At 44.5% G+C, this 25842-nt stretch overlaps 1 protein-coding gene across 1 annotated transcript in view; it reads left to right on the top strand.

Moving 5' to 3' along the window:
- grm8 (glutamate metabotropic receptor 8) overlaps nt 1-25276 on the top strand; it is a 272924-nt gene extending 247648 nt beyond the window's left edge. The window contains exons 10-11 of the mRNA XM_033037645.1: nt 14253-14499; nt 23940-25276. Coding sequence (XP_032893536.1) covers nt 14253-14499; nt 23940-23989 — 297 coding nt within the window. The 3' untranslated portion in view covers nt 23990-25276. The remainder of the gene's footprint in view (nt 1-14252; nt 14500-23939) is intronic.
- The last annotated feature ends 566 nt before the right edge of the window (nt 25277-25842 follow it).

Here is a 25842-nt window from a genome sequence, read left to right as displayed (position 1 = left end):
TATCATCTATTTTATATATATATATAATATTTTATAAATGTGTGTGTGTATATATGTTTATATATAGATATAGTCTAAGGAAGGGTTTCGACACAAAATGTCACCTATTCTTTTTCTCCAGAGATGCTGCAAAACCTGCTAAGTTACTCCAGCATTCTATGTCATCTTTAGTGTTCCCCCCCCCCCCCCCCCCCCGGACATCAGTCTGAAGAAGGGTCTCGACCCGAAACATCGCCTATTCCTTCTCTCCATAGATGCTGCCTCACCCGCTGAATTACTCCAGCATTTTTATGTCTATCTTGTAACTGTTACTTTACTCGTGTTAATGTTGATCTGAACTAACGGGTGCATCAGTAATACCTCAATGTTATTGGTTATGAAGCAACTGCAGATACTGGAAAATGGAAGGTACACAAAAATGCTGGAGAAACTCAGCGGGTGCAGCAGCATCTATGGAGCGAAGGAAATAGGCAACATTTCAGGTCGAAACCCTTCTTCAGACTGCCTCAATGTTAAACAAGTAGCCATTCACAGTAATTCCACCAAAGACCTCAGCTACCCACACCAGATTCTTGGTTTGTGGATAAAGCATCATTCATTGGCTTCAAGTGACATTCACACCAATTGAAAAAAGAGATGAGAAGATAGTTAGTTCTTAATGATGAGAAATGAATCAGTGAGTTTACCTGGCTGCCTGCATTTATTTTTAATTCTACGGGGATTAATATTAGCTTCATGTAATATCAGAGGAATTAAAAAAGAACCATAAATAAAAATGCGAATTATGAATTTAATATACCTGCCATTTCCTTATTTTACTTTCCAATATCATTCTTGGTCTTCTTTCTAATTTGTTTTTTTTTTCCAAATTAATTTTAGAAATCAATTAAAACATTTATTTTGAATGATTGTTCCCAAATCTCTCCCACTACCCAGATGGGCGACACTGTTCCATTCTATTCTTTATCCCCTTGACTTTAGTTATTCCTTCCTCCTTGGTCGGCTTTTATATTGGTGAGTTCAAGTGTTGTCCCTTGGAGAGTATACACTACATATATATATATATACACACTAGTGGCAACATGACATAATGTATTCACTATATTTACAACCCACTGGAAGATACAATACTTAAAATGTATCAAATTTGCCTTTATAAATAATACGCTAGCTATCGGGATTAAAGGATTAGCGGTGGAAGTCTATCTTCCAAGAGCAGCAGAGGCTAAACTGATGCTGTAAATTAGTTTGGCTGCTTACTGTAAATGCACAGTTCCCCTTGTCAGCACGGAAAATGCTAACGGATAGGCACGCTTTATTTAATTTAAATTTTTCTCTCTGGGCATTGATTTTCATTTCAACTGAACACACGTTACAACTAGCAGGTGTCACCGTGGTTAAAAGCCTCGATGTTGAGCATTGTCAACTTGAATTGGAATCAGCCAGAGTTCCCAGAAGATTTTCCGCTCATTGTAATGGAGCACACAAAGTGCTGGAGTAGCTCAGCGGGTCAGGCAGCATCTCTAGAGAACATGACTAGGTGACGTTTTGGGTCAGTGACCTTGTTCGGACTCTCAGCAAGCAGAGAGGGAGCAGTGAAAAGTGAGTTTCACAGAATTCCCTTTGGAGCGAGGAGGAGAAGTTCTTCAAAGTAGGCATTCCCTGAAGTGGTTTCACAGTAGAGAAGCAAAATGTAGACACAAGGAACTGCAAACTCTGGAACGTTGAGGAAAAATCAAAATGCTGGAGTAACTCAGCAAGCCAGGCGACATCTATGGAGCAGTGAGATAGGTGACATTTTAGGTCAGCACCCTTCTTCAGATTGACCCTTCAGTATTAAGAGTCTGAAGAAGGGTTCCGACCCAAAACGTGGCCTGTTCATGTCCTCCAGAGATGCTGCCTGACCCGTTGGACTACTTTATGCTCTACGCAAGATTCCAGCCTCTACAATTCCTTGTGTCTACATTTCCCCCTCTTTTTTCACAATACAAGACATGAAACTGAACACGTTTCTGTGGATACAAGGAACTGCAGGTGCTGGTTTACAACAACAACAAAAAAGACACAAAGCGCTGGAGGAACTCAACATGTCAGGCAGCATCTCTGGAGAACGTAGATAGGTGACATCTTGTGTCTGAAGAAGGGCCCTGACATGAAACGTCACCTATCCAGGCTCTCCAGAGATGCTGCCTGACCCACTAAGCTACTCCAGCATTTGTGTATTTTTTTTTAGCCCGTTTCTGTTTGAATGTTGAGACGCGTGAGAAATGCTGTTACATTAAACGGGTAACCTGTCAGTCGCCATAATGCACGACTTGCGTAAAGATGGGTAAAGTCAACTCTCTGCAGATGATGAGAATATGGTTGGCTTTTGGTCACTCATAATTAGAACGGGTTGCTTGCAGATACTTGAAATGCTGCCTGACTCCTGGTCTCACCCGTTGCCATGGGGATCAAGGAAAGAGCGTTCACGTCGCGGCCCTGTTTCCACCAATCTTTCCACCACCACGCACAAGAAGCGACAAGACGGACACCATTGTGTGCAGATGCTGAGAAGTGGCTTCAGCTCCGGCTGAACAACTTCTAATCTTGTGTGTGGACTCAATAAGAAGAAGAACCCGTTGCCATGGTGACACAACAGTGCCGGTCATTGAACCGTGATCCACATAGTGACAGGGACGAGAGCCAAGAGTTACGGGGCGATGGCAGGAGAATGGGGTGAGAGGGAAAGATGGATCAGCCATGATTGAATGGCGGAGTAGATTTGAAGACAGAATGGCCTTATTCTGCTCCTATAACTTATGAACCATAATGAGAGTTTTGACACTATTTACCAGTGTTATTGCATTATATCTGAGCCTTGTGATAATAAAGTCTGCAAAGTTTGCACAAATCTATTAATTTTCGAGTATTCCATGGAACATAATCTCCAAGTTTTAAGTGATTTTAGACTTTAGAGATACAGCGCAGAAACAGGCTCTTCGGTCCACTGAGTCCGCGCCGACCAGCGATCATCCCGTACACTAGCATTATCCTTATCCTACACACCGGGGACGATTTGCAATTTACCAATGCAAATTAACCTACAAACCTATACGTCTTTGGTGTGTGGGGGGAAACCAGAGCACCCGGAGGAAGCTAATCTGATCACGGGGAGAACATGCAAACTCTGTACAGACAGCAGCCGTAGTAAGACTCTAACCCGGGTCTCTGAGGCTGCAAGGCAGCAACTCTACCGCTGTAAAACGTGGCCCTGACAGGGATTGAAGCCACGACCCTGGCGTTGTGAGCACCACGCTCAAACCAACTGAGCTAACCGGCCCCACTAAATAATCTTTGGACGCAGGTGCCAATTGGGCTTCATTTCTTTTGTGAAACATGAAATAAATGAAGCGTTGTTTCAAAGCTCATGACACTATGTGATTTAACGTTGTGAGGAATTAGCAAAAATCTGTGTTTGCTTTATTTTTACCCTCCCTGTGCTATTTTAACACAGGGCGCTAATTAACAACATATTTTAGCCAGAGGTGGAGATTTCCAGTGCCAACAGCTGGCCCTTGTTGTGGAAGAACATCCAGCTGTTTCCCAAGCAGTCTGTTTGCCTGAAGATAGACACAGAATGCTGGAGTAACTCAGCGGGACAAGCAGCATCTCTGGATGGAAGGAATGGGTGACCCTTCCTCAGACTGAGAGTCATGGGAGAGGGAGACACAGAGATAAGGAAGTGTAAGGTGTGAAAATGAGACATCAAAAGAGATGGGGATCACGGAAAATGTAGAATAGACCATTGTTAGCCAGGAGAAGATGACAACAAAGCAAACAGAGATAAAAATGTAATCAGGCACAGTCAGACTGGTTGGAAAATTAGGCAGGGGGAGTTATGGAGAGAGAGGGAAAGCAAGGGTTACTTGAAGTTAGAGAAGTCTATATTCATGCCAATTAAACTGCCCAAGTGAAATGTGAGGTGCTGTTCCACCAATTTGCGCTGGGCCTCACTCTGACAATGGAGGAGGCCCAGGCCCAGGCCCAGGACAGCCTGTTTGATTTAATCATTGACCTGCTGAGTTACTCCAGCATTTTGTGTCTATCTTTGACCTAATCATACTTGCTTGGAACTATTCACAAAGATTGCCTTCTCAGTCGTGCCATTTATCCTGCTAATGCCTTTTGGCAAGCAGCAATTGAGAATTATTACGTATAAAATAATCTGAAGGCATATAAATTAAGAATAAGGGGTAAGCCATTTAGAACAGAGACACTTTTTCTCACAGAGAGTTGTGAGTGTGTGGAATTCTCTGCCTCAGAGGGCGGTAGAGGCAGGTTCTCTGGATGCTTTCAAGAGAGAGCTGGATAGGGCTCTTAAAGATAGCGGAGTCAGGGGATATGGGGAAAAGGCAGGAACGGGGTACTGATTGGGGATGATCAGCCATCATCACACTGAATGGTGGTGCTGGCTCGAAGGGCCGAATGGCCTACTCCTGCACCCATTGTCTATTGTCTATTGTCTTTTGCCATTCCCAAGATCATTTAGTTTAGTTTATTGTCTTGTGGATGAATCACAGAGTCATACAGTGTTGAAACAGGCCCTTTGCCCCAACTTGCCCACACCGACCAACATGTCCCTTCTATACTATGAATGAATGAATCAGAGATACTTTATTGCCACATGCAACAAGTTACAGTGATATTCTTTGGTTTGCACACCCAAGGTATGCAAAGAGTCACCACATAAAGGGCGTCGACAACGTTACAAAGTCCTCCTTTGTTTTTCTGAGGCAGCGGGAAGTGGAGATGGAGTCTATGGGGGGGAAGACTGGTCTGTGGGATGGACTGGGATACATCTAGTACTCTGTAATTTCTTGCAGCCGTGGGCAGAGATGTTTCCAAACGAAGTCGGAACAATAAAAACCTTTTTCAGTCTGAAGAAGGGCCTCGACCTAAAACGTCACCCATTCCTTCTCTCCAGAGACACTACCTGGCCCACTGAGTTACTCCAGCATTTTGTGTGTAACTGTGATGCAACACGGCGGAATGCATTCTGTGGTGCATCCATAGAGGCTGTAAGAGTCGATGGAGACGTGCCGAATTTCCCCAAATTCACTCAAGGAAGTAGAGGCGTTGATGTGCCTTAATGGCCGTCACACAACGCGGTCTTCTCAGGAAGTGGAGGTGTATTTAATTTATAACAGATTTATTATAGCATAGGAGCCATCCCTCCATTGATGAACTGTACACTGCAAGGGCCAGGAAGCGAGCAGGCAAGATCATCTCTGACCCCTCTCACCCTGGCCACAAACTCTTTGAATCACTTCCCTCTGGAAGGCTACTCCGGACTGTCAAAGCTGCCACAGCCAGACATAAAAACAGTTTTTATCCATGAGTAGTTGCTCTACTCAACAGCCAAAAATCTGTAGCCTCCCTTTGATCTCGTATTTTGTTGGTTTACATGCTTGATCAATGGTGTTTTATCATTAATGTTTTATTATTATTAATGTTTAGTGTTTTCTGAGTCATTCGTAACTGTCACTGTATGTCATGTTGTTACTTGTGGGCGGAGCACCAAGGCTAATTCTTTGTATGTGAATACTTGGCCAATAAACTTACTTACTTACTTAAAAAAATGTATCTGGTTTCAAAGAAGCCATTTGAAATTTACTAAAAGCAGACCTGCAAGTTGGCACTGAAGCATGGTTCGTGTGACAGAAAAGCCTTGAACAGTTCTTGATACTGATTATAGACACAAAATGCTGGAGTAACACAGCGGGACAGGCAGCATCTCTGGAGAGAAGGAATAATAATAATAATGGATGGGATTTATATAGCGCCTTTCTAATACTCAAGGCGCTTTACATCGCATTATTCATTCACTCCTCAGTCACACTCGGTGGTGGTAAGCTACTTCTGTAGCCACAGCTGCCCTGGGGCAGACTGACGGATGCGTGGCTGCCAATCTGCGCCTACGGCCCCTCCGACCACCACCAATCACTCACACACATTCACACACATTCACACACAGGCAAAGGTGGGTGAAGTGTCTTGCCCAAGGACACAACGACAGTATGGAATGGGCTGAGACCCTTTTTCATACTGAGAATCACGTGAGATATGGTAGGGTAGGGTGTGAAAATGAGACATCAAAGGGGACGAAGCTCAAGGAAAGCTTGATCATTGTTAGCTAGGGGTGATGCTGCTTGTTTTCATTTTGACCAGGGGATAAACATGATAGGACGGCACATCAGTGGAAATGTAATACTAAAGAATAGTCAATGAAGCCTTCTGTTTCCTTCCCGCTGTTCTAAATTATGCCAAAGTGCTGAGAAGCTGTTCAAGCTATCAACATTAACTGGGACGAGTACATTTGCTAGCCATTTTCTCCGCATCTCATCCCACCCTCTGCTTCTACCAGTGGGTTCAGTTTCCCCAAATGCAATCGTGTTTAAAATCTGACACAGGTATTTACTCCGACAGGCAGGGTGGAAAAGTAACGAGACGTCAGTTACACGTTCAGTTTGGTTTGTTGTGACGTGTACCGAGGTACAGTGAAAAGCACGGCGTGAGACACGTCGTCTGAATTTCCTGTTCTCGAGACCATTGTTGCAAATGTACCTTCCTGAGAGCAGCTCAACGCTGCAGATAGACACAACAAGCTGGAGTAACTCAGCGGGTCAGGCAGCATCTCTGGAGAAAAGGAATGGGTGGCGTTTCGGGTTGAGACCCATCTTCAGACTGAGAGTCAGGGCAAAGGGAAATGAGAGATATAGATGGTGATGTAGAGAGATATACGTAGAACAATTGAATGAAGGATATGCAAATAACAATGATAAAGGAACCAGGCCATTATTAGCTGTGGCCTGGGTAAAAACGAGTTAAAGTCAAAGCTGCCACAGCCAGACATAAAAACTTTTTTTTCCCATGAACAGTAGGTCTACTCAATAACTAAAAGTCTGTAGCCTCCTTGTGCTCTGGTATTTTATTTCATTCACATGTTTAAACTATAATGTTTTATTCTTAATCGTTTACTGTATATCGTGTTGTTACTTGCGAGTGGAGCACCAAGCCAAATTCCTTGTATGTGTACATACTTGGCCAATAAACCTATTCATTCATTCATACAATGAGACTCAACAAGACGGCTTTGAAGCTCGTTCAATGAGTTGGGTGCAGGAGGGACGGGGAGAGAGAGGGTTTCAAGGGTTACTTGAAGTTAGAGAATTTAATTTTCATAACGCTGTGTTGTAAGCTGCCCAAGTGAAATATGAGCACAACGCTGCAACACTGAATGTTGCTTGGGATTTAGTTTAGTTTAGTTTATTGTCACATGTACTGAGTTTGAGTTTGATTTATTGGTACAATGAAAAGCTTTTGTTGCCTGCTAACCAGTCAGCGCAAAGACAATACATAATTACTATTGAGCCATTTACATGATTAGGGAATAACATTTAGTTTAGATATTCAGCGTGGAAACAGGCCCTTCGGCTCACCGAGTCCGCGCCGACCAGCGATCCCCGCACATTAACACTATCCTACACACACTAGGGACAATTCACATTTATACCAAGCAAATCAACCTACAAATGTGTATGTTTCTGGAGTGTGGGAGGAAAGCAAAGATTTCGGAGAAAACCCATGTGGTCACGGGGAGAACGTACAAACTCCGTACAGACAGCACCAGATATATAACCATATAACAATTACAGCACGGGATGTCGGGATCGAACCTGGGTCTCAGGCGCTGAAAGCACTATAAGGCAGCAACTCTACCACTGCCCAACCTTGTTGAGTGCGTGGTAAAGCCAGTAAAGTCTGATCAAAGATAGTCCGAGGGACAGCAATGAAGTAGAGATGTAGAGAACAAAAATCTAAAACATCAGAGATATTTCTTGTTTAGATTGTTGAAAGTTGAATCTGTGCCTAACATCTTCATGTTAGTGCTTATTTATACTGCTGTATGCAATGATATCTCATGGCCGCGGGCAATACCTTACCTGTAAATGAATTTGTGCTAGGATTTCCACATTTGAAATTACAGAGCATTTCATCTGTGCCTACATTGTGCATTCCTTCCGATGAAATATTGCCTGTTAATCCTCGCACTGAATACACGATTAACCAGGGACACGCAGAAATGACTTAAACGAAGCTCTCATCGTGCGCAGAACCAAAATCTATCCATCAGTTTCTTTAATGTCTGTTTTGATTAGATGCAGAGCCGAGAGATTGTTGTAAAGGCCACAAGTAAAAGCTGTTCATTTGTGCATGACTGTAAATAGCGGTAAAAAAATGACATCTAATTGCTTTAGCTATCGCTCAATAACACCGGAATATGATTAGTTGCAGGGGTGGACCACTGACCCCCCCTCAGGTCTGTTTCGTCATTCAAAATGTCACGGCTGATCTAATTTTAACCTGCACTCTATATTCTTGTCTACTCTCGGTAACCTTTCACTCCCTTGTCTAGCAAGAATCCTCAGCGACCTAACAGCACAGGTTTCTGACTCGGAGACAAGGTTGATGGCACTGAACCATGGGGTGGGTACAACCAGAGGATGAATAATGGTCACCACATATTTAGTGGTTGCTGGTACCTCTTGGAAGCTGATCTCAAACTTGGCGGATCAGGCTGAGGAGACGTATGTCGTAGGGTGTGAAGAAGTTCTCCTCCTCTCTCCGACGAGAGTTCTGCAAAATCCTCTCTCTGAATTTTGTTCAGTTCTGGGCACCGTGTTATAGGAAAGATATTGTCAAGCTTGAAAGGGTTCAGAGAAGATTTACGAGGATGTTGACAGGACCAGAGGGCCTGAGCTATAGGAAGAGGTTGAGTCGACTGGGTCTCATCCTCTTCCTTGGAGCGCAGGAGGATGAGAGGTGATCTTATAGAGGTGTATAAAAATAATGAGAGGAATAAATCGGGTAGAGGCACAGAATCTCTTGCCCAGAGTAGGGGAATCGGAGACCAGAGGACACAGGTTCAAAGTGAAGGGGAAAAGATTTAATAAGAATCTGAGGGGTAACTTTTTCACACAAAGGGTGGTGGGTGTATGGAACAAGCTGCCAGAGGAGGTAGTTGAGGCTGGGAATATCCAAATGTTTAAGAAACAATTAGACAAGTACATGGATAGGACAAGTTTGGAGCGATATGGACCAAATGCAGGCAGGTGGGATTAATGTAGCTGGGACATGTTGGCCAGTGTGGGCAAGTTGGGCCGAAGGGCCTGTATCCACACTGTATCACTCTATGACTCTATGAGTCTCGTTGCTCTCCCTCTGTGATTCTGCTCTCCGATTCTACGCAGAGCCTTCTTATTGAGTCTCATTGTTTGTAACTGGTTTTCACCCAGCTAACAACGGCTGATTTCCTTTTTCATCGTTACATTTTTTGCATATCTTGCATTCATCTGTTCTATATCTCTCTACATCACCATCTTCACACTGTGTTTTTGATTTTCTGTTTTTGGATTGAATTCTGTTTTTAATTTGTGTCTCTGTGATGTCTTTTTTACTTGTTCTATTCCGATTATATATTTTTATTCCGATTACTATGTAAGGTGTCCTTGAGATGTCTGAAAGGCGCCCATTAAATAAAATTTATTATTATTATTATTATTATTATAATCTCTCGTTTCCCTTTCCCCTGACTCTCAGTCTGAAGAAACGTCACCGATTCCTTTTCTCCAGAGATGCTGCCTGACCCGCTGAGTTACTCCAGCTTTCTCTTCAACTTAGTTAGCTTGGGCTATTCAGTAAGCTAAACCCAGGGTACACAAAAATGCTGGAGAAACTCAGCGGGTGCAGCAGCATCTATGGAGCGAAGGAAATAGGCAACGTTTCGTCCCGAAACGTTGCCTATTTCCTTCGCTCCATAGATGCTGCTGCACCCGCTGAGTTTCTCCAGCATTTTTGTGTACCTTCGATTTTCCAGCATCTGCAGTTCCTTCTTAAACAAGCTAAACCCAGAGTTGATGATGCATTTTTAAAATGCATTACCAGTCATCTGACCTTGCTTTTATCCTGTTCTTCAGGCCAGTGGTTACTTGGCTGTTCATGCATCGAACAGTAAAAGACTATATTTGTTGCTTCATTAAAATCTCCTTCTAGGCACATACATTTGTTGTGTCCACATGAGTGGACTGTGCAGACAATGACAAATCACCACATAACTTTACAGATAATGTCTATTTATTTTTTGCTAAGAGGCATGCTTTTTCACTTTGAAGCAGAAAAAGGCATTTAATGAAGAGCAGGATGATCTTAGAAGCAAAACATTCTGCTGCAAAGCAGCGTGTAGCCAGTCCAACACTTGATGAGCCCCTTGAGAGAGTTCTGTTGCCTGGGGCATGTTGGTCGGCATGGGCGAGTTGGGCCGAAGGGCCTGTTTTTGTTCTGTATGACGCTATGCCTTTGCCCTTCTCTGGTGAGCTTTACTGTGCCTTGTACAACACCAATGGCCACTTCATAAGTTCATATGTTATAAGGAGCAGAATTAGCCCATTTGCCCCATCAGATCTACTCTGCCATTCAATCGTGGCTGAACTATCTCCTGTCTCAACCCCATTCTCCTGCTTTCACCACATAACCCCCGACACCCGTACTATTCTATACACTAGGAGTGTTAGTTTGAACATCTCCGTCCAAGACTGCAAGGAATTGCGGACGCAAGCCAGACCGTCACATAAACCAACCTCCCTTCCATTGAGTCCATCTACACTTCACGCTGCCTCAGCAAGGCCAGCAGCATAATCAAGGACCAGCCTCTCACTGGTCACTCCCTCATCTCCCCTCTCCCCCGTCAGGCAAGAGGTACAGAAATCTGAAAATGCACACCTCCAGATTCAGGAACAGTTTCTTCCCAGCTGTTATCAGGCAATTGAACCATCCTATCAACAACTAGAGAGTTGTCCTGAGCTACAATCTACCTCATTGGAGACCCTAGGACTATCTAGAATCAGACTTTACTGGACTTTATATAGCACCAAATGTTATTCCCTTTATCATGTATCTGTACACTGTGGTTGGCTCGATTGTAATTATGTGTAGTCATTCCGCTGACTGGTTAGCATGCGACATAAAGCTTTTCATTGTATCTCAGTACACGAGACAATAAACCAGTATAGTTTAGTTTAGAGATACAGCATGGAAACAGGCCCTTCGGCCCACTGAGTCCACGCTGACCAGCTACCCCTGTACACCAACACTATCCTACGCACTAGAGACAGTTGACAATTTTACCAAGCCAATTAGTTTACAAACCTGTACGCCTTTGGAGTGTGGGAGGAAACCGGAGCATCCGGAGAAAGCCCACACAGGCCACAGGTAGAACGCACAAACTCCGTACATGCAGCACCCATAGGCAGGATCGAACCCGGGTCTCAGGCTTTGTAAAGCAGCAATTCTACTGCTGCACCACCGTGCCACCCCAAACTTAACTAAACTAAAGTAGATCCCAAACAACATCCATTACTGCAATGTTGAGCTGATCTAAGGTATATTTTCTACAATGGTCTCAAGTGTGTTTGAGCCCCCACTCACCAGGAAATGCAGGTGAACGCTGTGTAAGTTATAAGGTCAAAGACACTTTTATAATTCATGTACTGTGCGGTGACAAGTGTTGGAGTGTGGAGAGGGGTTTGTTGTCCGGACCGTGAGAGATGAGTCAACAGACTCTTTATGATCGAATGTCTTTAGATGAGGGAGGCTCCATTTTGCTGAAGCCGCCGACAATATCTGAAGGCACAATTCCATCAGTGATCCAATTTGTCAAAGCAAGGGCAAGGCATTGACTCAAATAAACATGTGATAAACATTCACACTGGGATTTGCTTTTACTCAGTGAACTATTTTGAAGAAGTTGGTAATAGATACATGGCCAATCAGCTTCTGTAAATTAAAGTGCTTTGAATTACTATGGAAACACAAAGTACTTGAGGCAGAGTTGCTGCCTTACAGCACCAGCGTAAAATAAAATATAATCAAACTGTAGAGAATGTCGTGTTACGGTGGCAGAGAAAGTGCAGGTGAAAGAAAATATGCAAAGGCTGCAACAAGGGAGATTGGGGTATTTGGAATACATCCTAATGCCCCTGTCCCACTTAGGAAACCTGAACGGAAACCTCTGGAGACTTTGCGCCCCACCCAAGGTTTCCGTGCGGTTCCCGGAGGTTTTTGTCAGTCTCCCTAATGGTCGAAGGTGGTTTCCGCTTCTTCTATGTTCCGGCGATTATTTAAAAAAATTCAAAACCGGCCGCGACTAAGATTAGGTTGCCGTTATAAAAATCGGTAATTTTTTAGTCGAAGCCGGTTGCGATGCTAGTTGTAGGTGGTTGCCGGAGGTTGCAGGTAGTGGAAGGTAAGACCTTTTTTTCACACAGTTTTATTCCACCAGGGAGGTCTTACCTTCCAGTACCTGCAACTTCCGGCAACCACCTTCAACTAGCATCGCAACCGGCTTCGACTAAAAAATTACCGAATTTTAAAACGGCAACCTATTTTTAGTCGCGGCCGATTTTGAATTTTTTTAAATAATCGCCGGAACATAGAAGAAGCGGAAACCACTTTCGACCATTAGGGAGACTGACAAAAACCTCCGGGAACCGCACGGAAACCTTGGGTGGGGCGCAAAGTCTCCAGAGGTTTCCGTTCAGGTTTCCTAAGTGGGACAGGGGCATTAGTTGCTGAGAAGTCCCTTCAAGATCTGGTGGAAGCGGGGAAGAAACTTTCCTTGAATCTGGTGGTATGTGCTTGCAAGCTTTTGTATCTTGTGCCTAACGGGAGAACGGAAATGAGGGAATGACCGGATTGTGAGTGGTGTTTGATTATGTTGGTTGCTTTCCAGAGGCAGCATGAAGTGTAGATAGACTCAATGGTGGGTGAGACTGGCTTGTGAGTTGTACTGGGCTGCGTCCACAACTCTCTGTAATTTCTTGTGATCTCGGGCAGACCAATTGTAAATTGTAAATTGTGATGCACCCTAGGAGGATACGTTTTATAGTTTAGTTTAGTTTGGAGATACAGGGTGGGAACAGGCCCTTCGGCCCACCGAGTCCGTGCCGACTAGCGACCGCCACACACGCCTATCCACTCCTGCACACACTAGGGACAATTTACTTTACAATTTTACCAGGCAAATTAACCTCCAAACATGTAACCATATAACCATATAACAATTACAGCACGGAAACAGGCCATCTCGGCCCTACAAGTCCGCGCCGAACAATTACATCTACCAAAGATCTCGGAGAAAATCCACGCGGTCACAGGGCGAACGTACAAACTCCGTACAGACAGCACCCATAGTCGGGATGGCAACTCAGGTTTCTGGCGCTGTGAGGCAGCACCTTTGCCTCTGCGCCACCGTGCCGTGAATCTATAGAATCTATAGATTATAGTGCATCTATAGAAATTGATTTCCATCCACACTGGATTTTAGCTTCATTAAGCAGATGTACATATTTGGATTTTGACTAAGTACATATTTAAGAATGAGGGGTAAGGCATTTAGAACGGAGATGAGGAAACATTTTTTCACACAGAGAGTTGTGAGTGTGGAATTCTCTGCCTCGGAGGGCGGTGGAGGCCCGTTCTCTGGATACTTTCAAGAGAGAGCTTGATAGGGCTCTTAAAGATAGCTGAGTCAAGGGATATGGGGAGAAGGCAGGAACGGGGTACTGATTGTGGATGATTAGCCATGATCACATTGAATGGCGGTGCTGGCTCGAAGGGCCAACTGGCCTACTCCTGCACCTATTGTCTATTATGTTGTCGCAGGTTTAAAGAGATTGGATTAAAATGAGTACTTTGTAAATTAGCATCAGTACGGTTTGGAGTTAATTCCAAGATTGAAGCAGAATTGCAAAATAATCACCTTCCAGTCATTTTTTATCATCACAGATTGGGAACAGTTCATGTGTCTGATTTGATTTACTCAGCATATTAAATCCACTTCACCAATAAAGTAATGGTCTTAGGAATCTTATCCATAAAACATTAATTCACCATCAGTGGAAATTGTAACTCGGTTAATTTTGGAACTTAACATCGATATGGCGCAAAACTAGCCTTTAAAATTTTGCAGAAAACTTATATGAATTTTATTTGGCCTCCTGTTGTATGAACAAATTACATTCTTTATGCATCACATCTTTCCACTGTTCAATCATGTCACACTCTGTTTGATAGGAGCAATGCATCTGTAATTTGATCAGTACATATCAGCGGTCCTTGGACTTCAATTAACATATCCTTTCTTTTCCTTGCAGATGTACATTCAGACGACCACCCTCACCATATCCATGAGTCTAAGTGCTTCTGTATCCCTGGGCATGCTGTACATGCCTAAGGTTTACATTATCATCCTTCATCCAGAGCAGAACATGCAAAAACGCAAGCGTAGCTTCAAGGCGGTGGTGACAGCAGCCACGATGACTACCAAATTGTCGCAGAAAGCAAGTGAAAGGCCAAATGGAGAGGTCAAAACAGAACTCTGTGAAAGCCTAGAAACAAACAGTAAGTACAATTTTCAGCATCGAACGATTGGTTGACACTCTACCATCACAACCTTTAATAAACTCTGCGGTGCAGTGGTGCAGCGGTAGAGTCGCTGCCTTACACCTGGACACCCGACTGCAGATGCTTGTCTGTACAGAGTATGTACGATCTCCCCGGTTTACGAATAGCTTATTAGCTATTTGTCGAAGCTATTTTTTCCCATTGTCAAAGATCATTAGGGTTTGATGTAGAAACAAAGAACTGCGGATGCCAAAGATATTAACACAAAGTGCTGGAGTAAATCAGCGGGTCAGGCAGCATCGCTGGAGAAAAAGAATGGGTGACGTTTCGGGTCTGAAGAAGGGTCCCGACTCGAAACATCACCCATCCTTTTTCTCCAGAGACTCTGAGGAAGGGTCCCGACCTGAATTGTTGTCTACCCATGTAAGCTCTCACATTGTGTCCCCAGTTTGCTACAGAGCACTAAGTGGGTAATCTAATATCACACCTAACATTTATTGTTAGATGTGATATTAGATTACTGACTGATCGCCCTTCCCTGATATCTCTGGTAATCGTTCAAGTAATTATGTGAAACATTCAGCATATTTCTGGAATGGGGTGTAGTAATTGTGCCATTAAGAGAAGATAACATTGGCAAAGCTATAAGATGTTTCAATTCTTTGTGCACATATAAAATACTCATTGACTGCTTTTGAATAAGCTCGGACAAAACAATTTCCAAACACTTTTGCAAACACCCTCAGCAAGCTAACCTGCCAATTACAGAGTTGACCTGACAATTAGAATTCATTGTAAACCCATTCATTGTACAATCCAATTTCATTTAATTGTAGCAAATTATTTTTTAAATAAAATCATTCACGAGATGAACAGTAAGGCTGCAACTACTGTAATTTCATGGTGATTGCTACTGACAATGCGCTGAAGGTCCTCCTTCAATATATTAGTTAGGAAGGGTCCATCGGTACAGAACAGTAAGGTGCTACCTCCATGCTATACCGAGTTTAGTTTAGTTTTAGTGTAGAGAAACTGCGCGGAAACAGGCCATTACAGTAGCAATGTTACAAGATTTTGAGATTTTGAGATTTTCAAAAATCAAGTCTGCAATTTATCCCATCAGATAAAGCACAAAAATAAGTTTAATTTGACACCTAATTCACTTTCATATCTTCAGTATTAAAAAAGTTATGGCCATTGTCATACTCGGAAATTACCATCTTGTTCCCTATTGCTTTTCCATTGACTTAACACAAAGACTGTGATCGAGGACAGTGAAATGGCCATAACTTTCTTAAAAACTAAGAGAACTGAAATAAATTTTCAGTTATTATAAATTGAAGCATTCTGAAATAAATATGAAACAATATTACTTGGATGACCTGAAATTAAAGCATATAATTAGTTAGTTACCCAATTGTAGCTAATTCCAAACTTCAATTACTAGATCTAAACATCTATCCATTTCTTAAGAAAAGATTAACATTTTTAAATAGCCTAAGTGTCCAAATAACATTCACAAAGAATTCACAATAAAACATGATTTTTAAATCTCATTTACATTAATTTATAGGCCAAATGGAAGGAATTTAGTGTTCAATTGCTGTAAATTAATGGCCATTTAAATCAGCTTTCGAGTGGGATCCTGTGGAACTCTGTGGAACGCGCTGGTTTAGAACGTTCCCATTGCAGTGAATTTGTACCCCAAATGCCCAGAAAAATACTGCGGGATTTAATGGGGCCCCAAATTAGCTACTCGCAACATAAAACTTTGTATAAAGGGATCTTAAGAAGCCCTTTTTAATGTAAAAATAAACAACCTACCTTCCGTTGTCCCCTGTATGAGATCCGTCCCGTTGTCGGCGGTCGCGGGTTTAGAGGATAATTTTTAACCTACTATAACAATTAAATTAACCAATTCAATTTAAAAATAGCTCCAGCGAACGAAACTTGAAGCGATTTTTCATCAGCAACTAAGTAGGCTGAACAACCTCGATTTGAATAGCCTAGGGAAAATCGCGTTTTAAACCCACCCCCCTCTCAACGGCGCCAAAATCGCACACACGGGCTTGGACAGATCTGCAGCGATGCTTAAGGTAGGTTTTGCAACATACCTAATTACAGCCCACCGAGTCCGCTCCGACCAACGATCCCCGCACACTGGCACTACCCAACACACCCTACTAAAGCCAATTAACCGACAAACCCGTCCATCCTTGGCGTGTGGGAGGAAACTGGAGATCCTGTAGAAAACCCACGTGGTCATGGGGAGAACATATAAACTCCGTACCGACAGCACCGGTAGTCATGATCGAACCCTGGTCTCTGATGCTGTAAAGGGCTTATCCCACTGATGCGACTTTTCAGCGACTGTCTTCGACCTTCAAGCTTGAGGGCACTCGCCTGAAAAACTTCGAGCTGGATCGACCGTCAGCGATGAAACCGCGAGCCGAATCGACTGTCTGCACACACACGCGCACACACACACACACACACACACACACACAAACACACACACACACACACACACACACACACACACACACACACACACACACACACACACGCACGCACGCACGCACACACACACACACACATCGCAAAGGCGGGGGCCAGGGAAAGCGGGAGAGCGCTGACTGAAATTCACACCTGCGATGAACAGGAAGGTAAAAGACGGCTGGCACAGTACAGTAAGTCCTCTAGAGAGGGGGGTGGGGAAGAGAAGGGGAGAGAAGGAGGGAGAAGGAATGGAGTCAATTTTAAGAAGGCAGTCAACGCTTAATAAAGTTTAGCGGGCATTTAACATTACCGATTTATTTACCTTTCTTTTCTCAACGCGCTTTACCTTCGACTACCTTCGATTGCCTTTGATTACCTAGGATAGCATGCCGACCTATTATGACCTACCTCGACTAAACCTACGAGTAAAAAAATAGATTTTTTTCCATGGCGACCTTTTTTTACTTGCGGGCATTTTTCAGCATGTTCAGAAAAAGGCTGCGACCTAGCTGAGGCCTCGAGCACGCGGGGACTACTCTTGAGCATGAAGGAGAGCTACAAAGACCTCCTAGGACCTCATGTCGACCATGCTGCGAGTATGAGTCAAGGGCAAACTTTTCTAAACTTGTGAATTAGGTCGCCGCAATGGGACAGGCCCTTCAGGCAGCAACTCTACTTCTGTGCTACTGTACCTCCCAATATCATAGTAATAGCTAGGGTAAATGCATAGAGTAAATGTAGAATAAATGAAGAACCAGTGGACAACTGCACATAGGTTTAAGGTGAGAGGGGAAAGATTTAATAGGAACCCGAGGTTGGTGTATGGAACGAGCTACCAGTGGAACTAGTTGACGCAGGTACTATCACAACATTTAAAAGACATTTGGACAGGTACATGGTCAGGAAAGATTTGGAAGGATATGGGCCAAATGCAGGCAGGTCGGACTAGTGTAGATGGGGCATGTTAGTCGGCGTAGGCAGGTTGAGCTGAGAGGCTTGTTTCCATGCAGAATGACTACAGTATATGACAAGTTAAAGAGTGAAACGCTTACACAAGGAACTGCAGACGCTGGAATCTTGAGCTAAGGACAAAGGTCGGGACCCTTCTTCAGACTGATATTTCTTCAGTTTGAAAAAGGGTCCTGACCCGAAACATCACCTATCCATGTTCTCCAGGGGTGCTGCCTGACCCGCTGAGTTACTCCAACACTTTGTGTCCTTTTTTGTATGATATATTGGCGGTCCATTTCCCTCCATAGATGCTGCCTGACCTGCTGTGTTTGCCTTTTGTTATCATGAAAACCCTGGTCTATTCTTCTCTGAGATATTTAGTTACACAAATAAAAGAGACCTTGTCTAGCACAAGGGTGCAATAGAGCAAATGTAAATTAGATTTTGCACGTATGATCTTGGGTTAAAAGATGACCTTGGTTTCAGGCAATATTCCACTCTATTTCATTATATTTGAAGGAATGATTGAATGCACATTTCAGAAACCAAACAGAAGTGCAAACAAAAGGCTTCTTGATGAGCAATTAAATCCACTTATGTATTAGGTTATCCTCGACAATAGTCTGATGAATAGAGCAGGGATATTTATTGTTGCGTTATTTGTATCGAACATTTAACACACCGACTAAATCTCACCTGAATTTTAATTTAATGCATTAAAGGGTCATTGTCCTCAGGAAAAGGTTTAGTTTAGTTTAGGTTATTTAAGAGGTACAGCGCGGAAACAGACCCTTCGGCCCACCGAGTCCGCACCGATCAGCGATCCCCGCACATTAACACTACCCTACACATACGAGGGACAATTCTCACTTCGATATGATGGCACAATGGGCTAAGTGTTCGGCTGGCGACCGGAAGGTGGCCGGTTCGAATCCCGCTTGGAGTGCATACTGTCGTTGTGTCCTTGGGCAAGACAGTTCACCCACCTTTGCCTGTGTGTGAATGTGTGTGAGTGATTGGTGGTGGTCGGAGGGGCCGTAGGCTCAGATTGGCAGCCACGCTTCCGTCAGTCTGCCCCAGGGCAGCTGTGGCTACAGAAGTAGCTTACCACCACCGAGTGTGACTGAGGAGTGAATGAATAATGCGATGTAAAGCGCCTTGAGTATTAGAAAGGCGCTATATAAATCCCATCCATTATTATTATTATTAATTAACCTACTAAGCTGTACGTTTTGTGGGTTAATTGGCCATATAGAGTGTGGGAGGAGAGCACCCATGTGGTCACGGGGAGAACATACAAACTCCATACAGACGAGCATCCGTAGTCGGGATGGAACCCGGGTCTCTTGCCCTGTAAGCACTGTAAGGTAACAACTCTACTGCCGCGCCACCGTGCCGCCCGTAATGGTATATTTTGTATTTGAAGCCTTCTAATGCACTTTTTCTGCAGTCACGATGTATTCTGAAGTGCCGGGTGCTTGTGGATAGGTGGAATATGGAGGTACGATGAATTGAAGATGCTGCAATCTTTTTAATTAGTTTTAGTTTGAGTTTAGTTTACTGTCACGTGTACCGAGGTGAATAATGCTTACTGCAAGATAACGCCAATAAAGTCTGATCAAAGATCGTCCGTAGGTCTCCAATGAGGTAATTAGTAGTTCAGGACTGCTCTCTAGTTGTGGATTGGATGGTTCAGTTGCCCGATAACAGCTGGGAAGAATCTTGTATGGAACACAGTGCTGGAGTAGTTCAGTTAGTCCTCAGAGTCTAGTTTGTTAGTTTAGTTTAAGAGATACAGCGTGGAAACAGGCCCTTCAGCCCACCGAGTCCTTGCCAACCAGCAATCAGTTCTATCCAACACATTTACAGAAGCCATTTAACCTACAAACCTGCACACCTTTGGAGTGTGGGAGGAAACCGGAGCTCCTGGAGAAAACCCTTGTTGTCACTGGGAGAACGTACAAACTCCGTACAGACAGCAGCAGTAGTCAGGATCGAACCCGGGTCTCTGGCGCTGTACGGCAGCAACTCTACCGCTGCGCCACCGTGCTGCCCAGAAGAGTCTGGAGAAGGGTCAAGGGTCCCAAGCTAAAACGTCGCCTCTCCATGTCCTCCAGAGATGGTGCCTGATCCGCTGAGTTACACCACCACTAGGTGTTCGACAGATAGGATGTGCTCCTGGTCCAGTCTTTTATTGAAAGCAATGCTTCATCAAATTGAAAAACAATTGGTTCCAGACACAGAAGTATTAAGAAATGGAGAAGTTCTTTATCATTCAATTTTAAGTCTTAGTTTAATATTTTTAAGCTATGGTCACACTTGAGTGATTTAGACTATATTAAAAGGATTACCAAATTTCCATTTTTATAGTCATACAACATGCGAGTGGGGCCTTCGGCCCAACTTGCCCACACCATCCAACATGCCCCATCTACCTGCATGTCCCACCTGCCTGCGTTTGGCCCATATTCTTCTAAACCTGTCCTATCAATCTACCTGTGTAAATGTTTCTCAAACGTTGCGATAGAGCCTGCCTCAACTATCTCCTCCATACACCCAGCACCATTTGTGTGAAAAAGTTACCCCTCAGCTTCCTATTAAATCTTTCCCCCCTCACCTTAAACCTATGTCCTCTGGTTCTCGATTCCTTAAACATAAACATATCATGTTAATTCACAGGGCTGGTCCTGTTCCCATTTGTATTCCCCTGAAACAGACCTCTCCATTCATCATCGTTGAACACATTAGCGACGCAGTGGTGCTCCTTTCCGCCAGTTCTTGCAGACTTCGGCCGCTGGAAGTATAGGATTTTGGCGTGTGTGTGCTTTATCATCATTCCTCACAATGATATGTACGACAGTGATCAGAAGTTCTACTGAAGTGTGGATGGCCGTTGGCTCGCTAGAGGCTCATCCGCCTTTTGATAGGTCTTGTTTTTGGTCCTGCTGGGGGTCCACAGCCCCCTCCTCACCTGGCAAACCAGGTGGGGGAGACGGTTTGGTCGTCGACTATCCGACCATGGAGCAGGTAGCACGGGATTACATGGTACCCGTGGCAGGGGGATCTTCCCCCCCAACCTCTCCAGGTTCCTCTCATCTCCCCCAAGATCAGCAATTATGAAGATAAAGTACTATCTAAAACAATTTCCCACCATTTGTCTGTCAGATCAGCGTAATAAATGATCAGAGACACCACATGGGCATGGGACACGATCACTGCATGAGTTCTCATCCAGGTTACACACCAACCTCGTTCAAAACTTTTTCACGCTTCCTTCGTTAATGCTGGATCAAAACATTGCAACTCTCCGCATAATGGAAATATTAGACCACCTTGAACATACACCAAGAACACTAACCATCTCCTTCTTTAGTACGGACAGACACAACGTGCTGGCCTGACTCAGCGGGTCAGGCAGCATCTCTGGAGAAAAAGGATGGGTGACGTTTCGGGTGGGGACCCTTCTTCAGATATCTTCAGTCTGAAGAATTGTCCCGACCCGAAACGTCACCCATCCTATTTCTCCAGAGATGCTGCCTGACCCGCACTTTGTGTCTATCCTCGATATAAATGAGCATCTGCAGTCCCTGTTTCTGTACTCGGTTTCCATGCTGTGCAGCTCAATGACTTTTAAGTTCCCATTCCATCAGCTTGACAGTTAAATTAAAATGAGATTGAAAATTTCATGATTACTGTTTATTATAGAATTGTACGGTGCTGAAGATAACTTGGCTAATAAGGTCTGTGCTAACTCTTTGAAAATGTGTTTCCTGATTTGTTCCACTCCACTGCTCTTTGGCCTCAGAGTTCAAATCCTTCCCTTTAAAACCCTTTCCAATTCCCTTCTGAAAGTTACAATGGAATCTAATTCCACTTCATTTTAAAAGAAGGTCTTCAAAGTGCATTGTACTGCGTTAAAAGAAGGTTCTCCATATTTCCATGGCTCACCATATTCTCCAGTTTATTACCTCTGGATTTACGATCTCTGGATATTGATGTAGGGCCCTGTCCTATGGAGGACACAAGCAACTGCAGATGCTGGTTTACAAAAAAAAACACAAAGTGCTGGAGTAACTCAGCGAATCAGTCAGCATCTACAAAATAAGTCACGTTGCCTGACTTGAGTTACTCCAGCACTTTCTGTCTTTTTTTGTAAACCAGCATCTGCAGTTCCTTGCATCTGCCCTGTGGCTATTGAGTTCGGATACTGGATTGTCCTCTTGTTTCCTCACTGGAGGCAGTTTAGTGTTAGTTTAGTTTAGAGATACAGTGTGGAAACGGGTCCTTGGCCCATTGAGTCCTTGCTGACCTCATGTACACTAGTTCTATCCAACACACACTAGGGACAATTTACAGAAGCCAATTAATCTACAAACCTGCACGTCTTTGGAATGGGGGAAGGAAAGTGGAGCACCCGGGGGAAACCCACGCGGTCACAGGTAGAACGTGCAAACTCCACGCATACAGCACCCGTAGTCAGGATCGAACCCGGGTCTCTTGCACTTTAAGGCAAAGACTCTACCGCTGAACTGTGGAACTTCTCCACATTGTTTCTCTTGAGATCACACCTTGAGATCACCCCAGCCAAGAATGGGTCCACCATGTACCACCCTTGTTTGTGGCTGGCCGTGATCGACCCTGGTCTTTTCTCGCCTCCTGCTCTTCACATCCCCCCCTACATTCAGTCTGAAGAAGGGCCCCCACACAAAACATCACCCATCCTTTTTCTCCAGAGATGCTGCCTGACCCGTCCTCGTGAGATCACAACTTCCCTATGAACAATGGACCTACCAGTCAATGTCCTGCCTGAGGTCATTTGTGCTGGAGTAACTCAGCGGGTTGGGCAGCATCTCTGGGGAAAAGTTACTCCAGCCCTTTGTGTCTATGGTGCAAACATAGAAACATAGGAAATAGGTGCAGGAGTAGACCATTCGGCCCTTTGAGCCTCCACCGCCATTCAATATGATCATGGCTGATCGTCCAGAATCAGTCAGTCCTCGTTCCTGCTTTCTCCCCATATCCCTTGATTCATTAGCCCTATGAGCTATATCTAACTCTCTCTTGAATACATCCAGTGAATTGGCCTCCACTGTCTTCTGTGGCAGAGAATTCCAGATTCACAACTCTCTGGGTGAAAACGTTTTTCCTTATCTCAGTCCTAAATGGCCTACTCCTTTATTCTTAAACTGTTACCCCTGGTTCTGGACTCCACCAACATGGGGAACATTTTTCCTGCACCTAGCCTATCTTTTGCCAACGACATTCTTGCCATAGAGGAAGTACAGAGAAGGGTCACTAGACTGATTCCTGGGATGGCAGGACTTTCATATGAAGAAAGACTGGATAGACTCGGCTTGTACACGCTAGAATTTAGAAGATTGAGGGGGGATCTTATAGAAACTTACAAAATTCTTAAGGGGTTGGACAGGCTAGATGCAGGAAGATTATTCCCGATGTTGTGGAAGTCCAGAACAAGGGGTCACAGTTTAAGGATAAGAGGGGGAAGTCTTTTAGGACTGAGATGAGAAAATCATTTTTTACACAGAGAGTGGTGAATCTCTGGAATTCTCTGCCACAGAAGGTAGTTGAGGCCAGTTCATTGGCTATATTTAAGAGGGAGTTAGATGTGGCCCTTGTGGCTAAAGGGATCAGGGGAATGGAGAGAAGGCAGGTACAGGATACTGAGTTGGATGATCAGCCATGATCATATTGAATGGCGGTGCAGGTTCGAAGGGCCGAATGGCCTACTCCTGCACCTATTGTCTATGTTTCTATCCAATCCCTTAAGCATTTTATATGCATAAGATACCCTCTCATCCTTCCAAATTCCAGTGAGTCCACCTTTCATCATTCTGCAGCAGCATCTGCGGTTATTTGCTTTACAATACAATACAATACGGTTTATTTGTCACATAGCACATAAAGTGCAAGTGAAATGAATATGTCGGCTCTAATCTGTCTGGCAAACCTCTCTCTCTTTCCCGCAGCCTCCTCCACCAAGACCACCTACATCAGCTACAGCAACCATGCAAACTGACCGGATCTGGTGCACAGCTTGAAGTAGTCCAACGGGGACTGCATGCGTGAAGCCCACCTTCGCGTCCCATCATTTGGAAAGCGCTCTGGGGAGGAAGGACGGCCTGCGGTGGTGGTGGTGATGGGGGGCCACAGGGGAGAGAAGCCCCCTCCCCCCGGGCTCGGCAAGTGCGAGATTGCCCCCCTCCCTCCCCTTTGTGTATTCCGAGACACGGCATCCCAGTGACGAGGAAGACACACAAGGGCCCTGGGACTTGTGCGCGGGCCCTGGGCCAGAGGGAAACCCATGCCTGATGTTCTAATTGTAAGTTTAGTGACTGTGCATCTATCCTTTCGGTTCTGTGGTCTATCTACCCTTGTTGCACCCTAGTTTTCGAGAGGCTCCTGTGCCCTGAGCCATTGCAATAAACAGGGCGTTCTATGTGGATCACAGCATAGCGTGGCGTACAATAAATGCAAGGGTTGAAGAAGCATGTCGACGTTTTATATGACTGATTTATTTGTAATAAAGGAATGTTTTTTTTTTTTGCAAAATCCAGTATGTACATTCTGTTTTGCGGGTTCCAGCGTGATTTATTTATTTTTTTGTTTTTGTGCCGTGTGTGACTCTTTTACAAAAGCGACGGGGGTCAAATGCCCACCACGTTCTCGTGTTTCCATGAGCTCACCATACAGGGCGACTGCACCCTGTCCAGGGGCTCGCACAGTGGGCGTGAAGCTCGGCAGCGGCCGTTCGGCACATCAAGGCTGTTCTAGCCCCCACACCCTACCACTCCCCACCACAAACACACAATCAGACAATGGCAGACCCATGGTTTGTAAGATCGCAGGTCGGTATTATTGCACCCTCCCCGTGTTCTGTACGCCTACAGAAAGATATGCAATGGGGGTGCGGGTGTTAGTTGAGAGTCGCAAGGGTCTTGGAGAAAACAGATGCACACAGCTCTCTGCTTGCCTCGCCCATACATTACATGCAAGCAAAGAATTTCACTGCCTAGTTACACGTGACAAAGTATTCCAATTCCACATTCCCCCTCCCGCCTCTCTCTTGGCCCTTTGCATTTAACTCAGGACAGCTGGGGAACACCTTTCGTGCATTTAGATAGCGCCTACCTACCCTGTAGGAACTCTTTCCCTGGGGGACACAAGTTCCACAGATACAACGACGACATTAATGCAGTGAATAGATCAGCGGGATGCATAGAACAGTACGGTACAGGAACAGGCCCACAAAGTCTGTGCCGAATATCAATGCCTAGGTAAACTAATCTCATAAGGTTGCACGCGATCCATATCCCTCCACTCTGCAGATCTGGAGCAAAAAAATGCCATTGATCAGCTAAGTAGTTGTGCGGATGTGTTATTTTCTTGTCATGATATCTCTAAACGTGTCCTCCCTAGACCAACCAGCTGAATGTCAGCATGTAAGGCACAATAGTTATACTAGGCTCATCCCCTGGACCTGAGCTAATTAAACTGCCTGGCCTCATTTCTATTGCCACCAAATGTTGCTCTGATCGATTGGCGTTCAAGCACCTGACTGCTGTCCTGATTAGATCGGCGGGATCCCAGCCCAGCAAGTCATGATAACCCCTTTGATGGGTCGCCCAGTTTTTCTTTTGCGGGCGCAAGGGACTGCAGATGCTCGTTTACAGGGGGGGAAAGGACACAAAGTGCCGGAGTAACTCAATGGGTCTGGTAGCATCCCCCGATGACACGGTGGCACAGCGGTAGAGTTTCTGCCTAACAGAGACCAGGGTTCGATCCTGACTACGGGTGCTGTCTGCGTGGGGTTTGCACGTTCTCCCTGTGACTAGTCAAGTCACATTTATTTATATAGCACATTTAAAAAAA

The sequence above is a fragment of the Amblyraja radiata genome, chromosome 19 (genome assembly GCF_010909765.2).
Source record: "Amblyraja radiata isolate CabotCenter1 chromosome 19, sAmbRad1.1.pri, whole genome shotgun sequence".
Classification (NCBI taxonomy): Eukaryota; Metazoa; Chordata; class Chondrichthyes; order Rajiformes; family Rajidae; genus Amblyraja; species Amblyraja radiata.
Note: the sequence above shows the minus strand (reverse complement) of the source record. Positions and strands in the feature narration are given on the sequence as shown.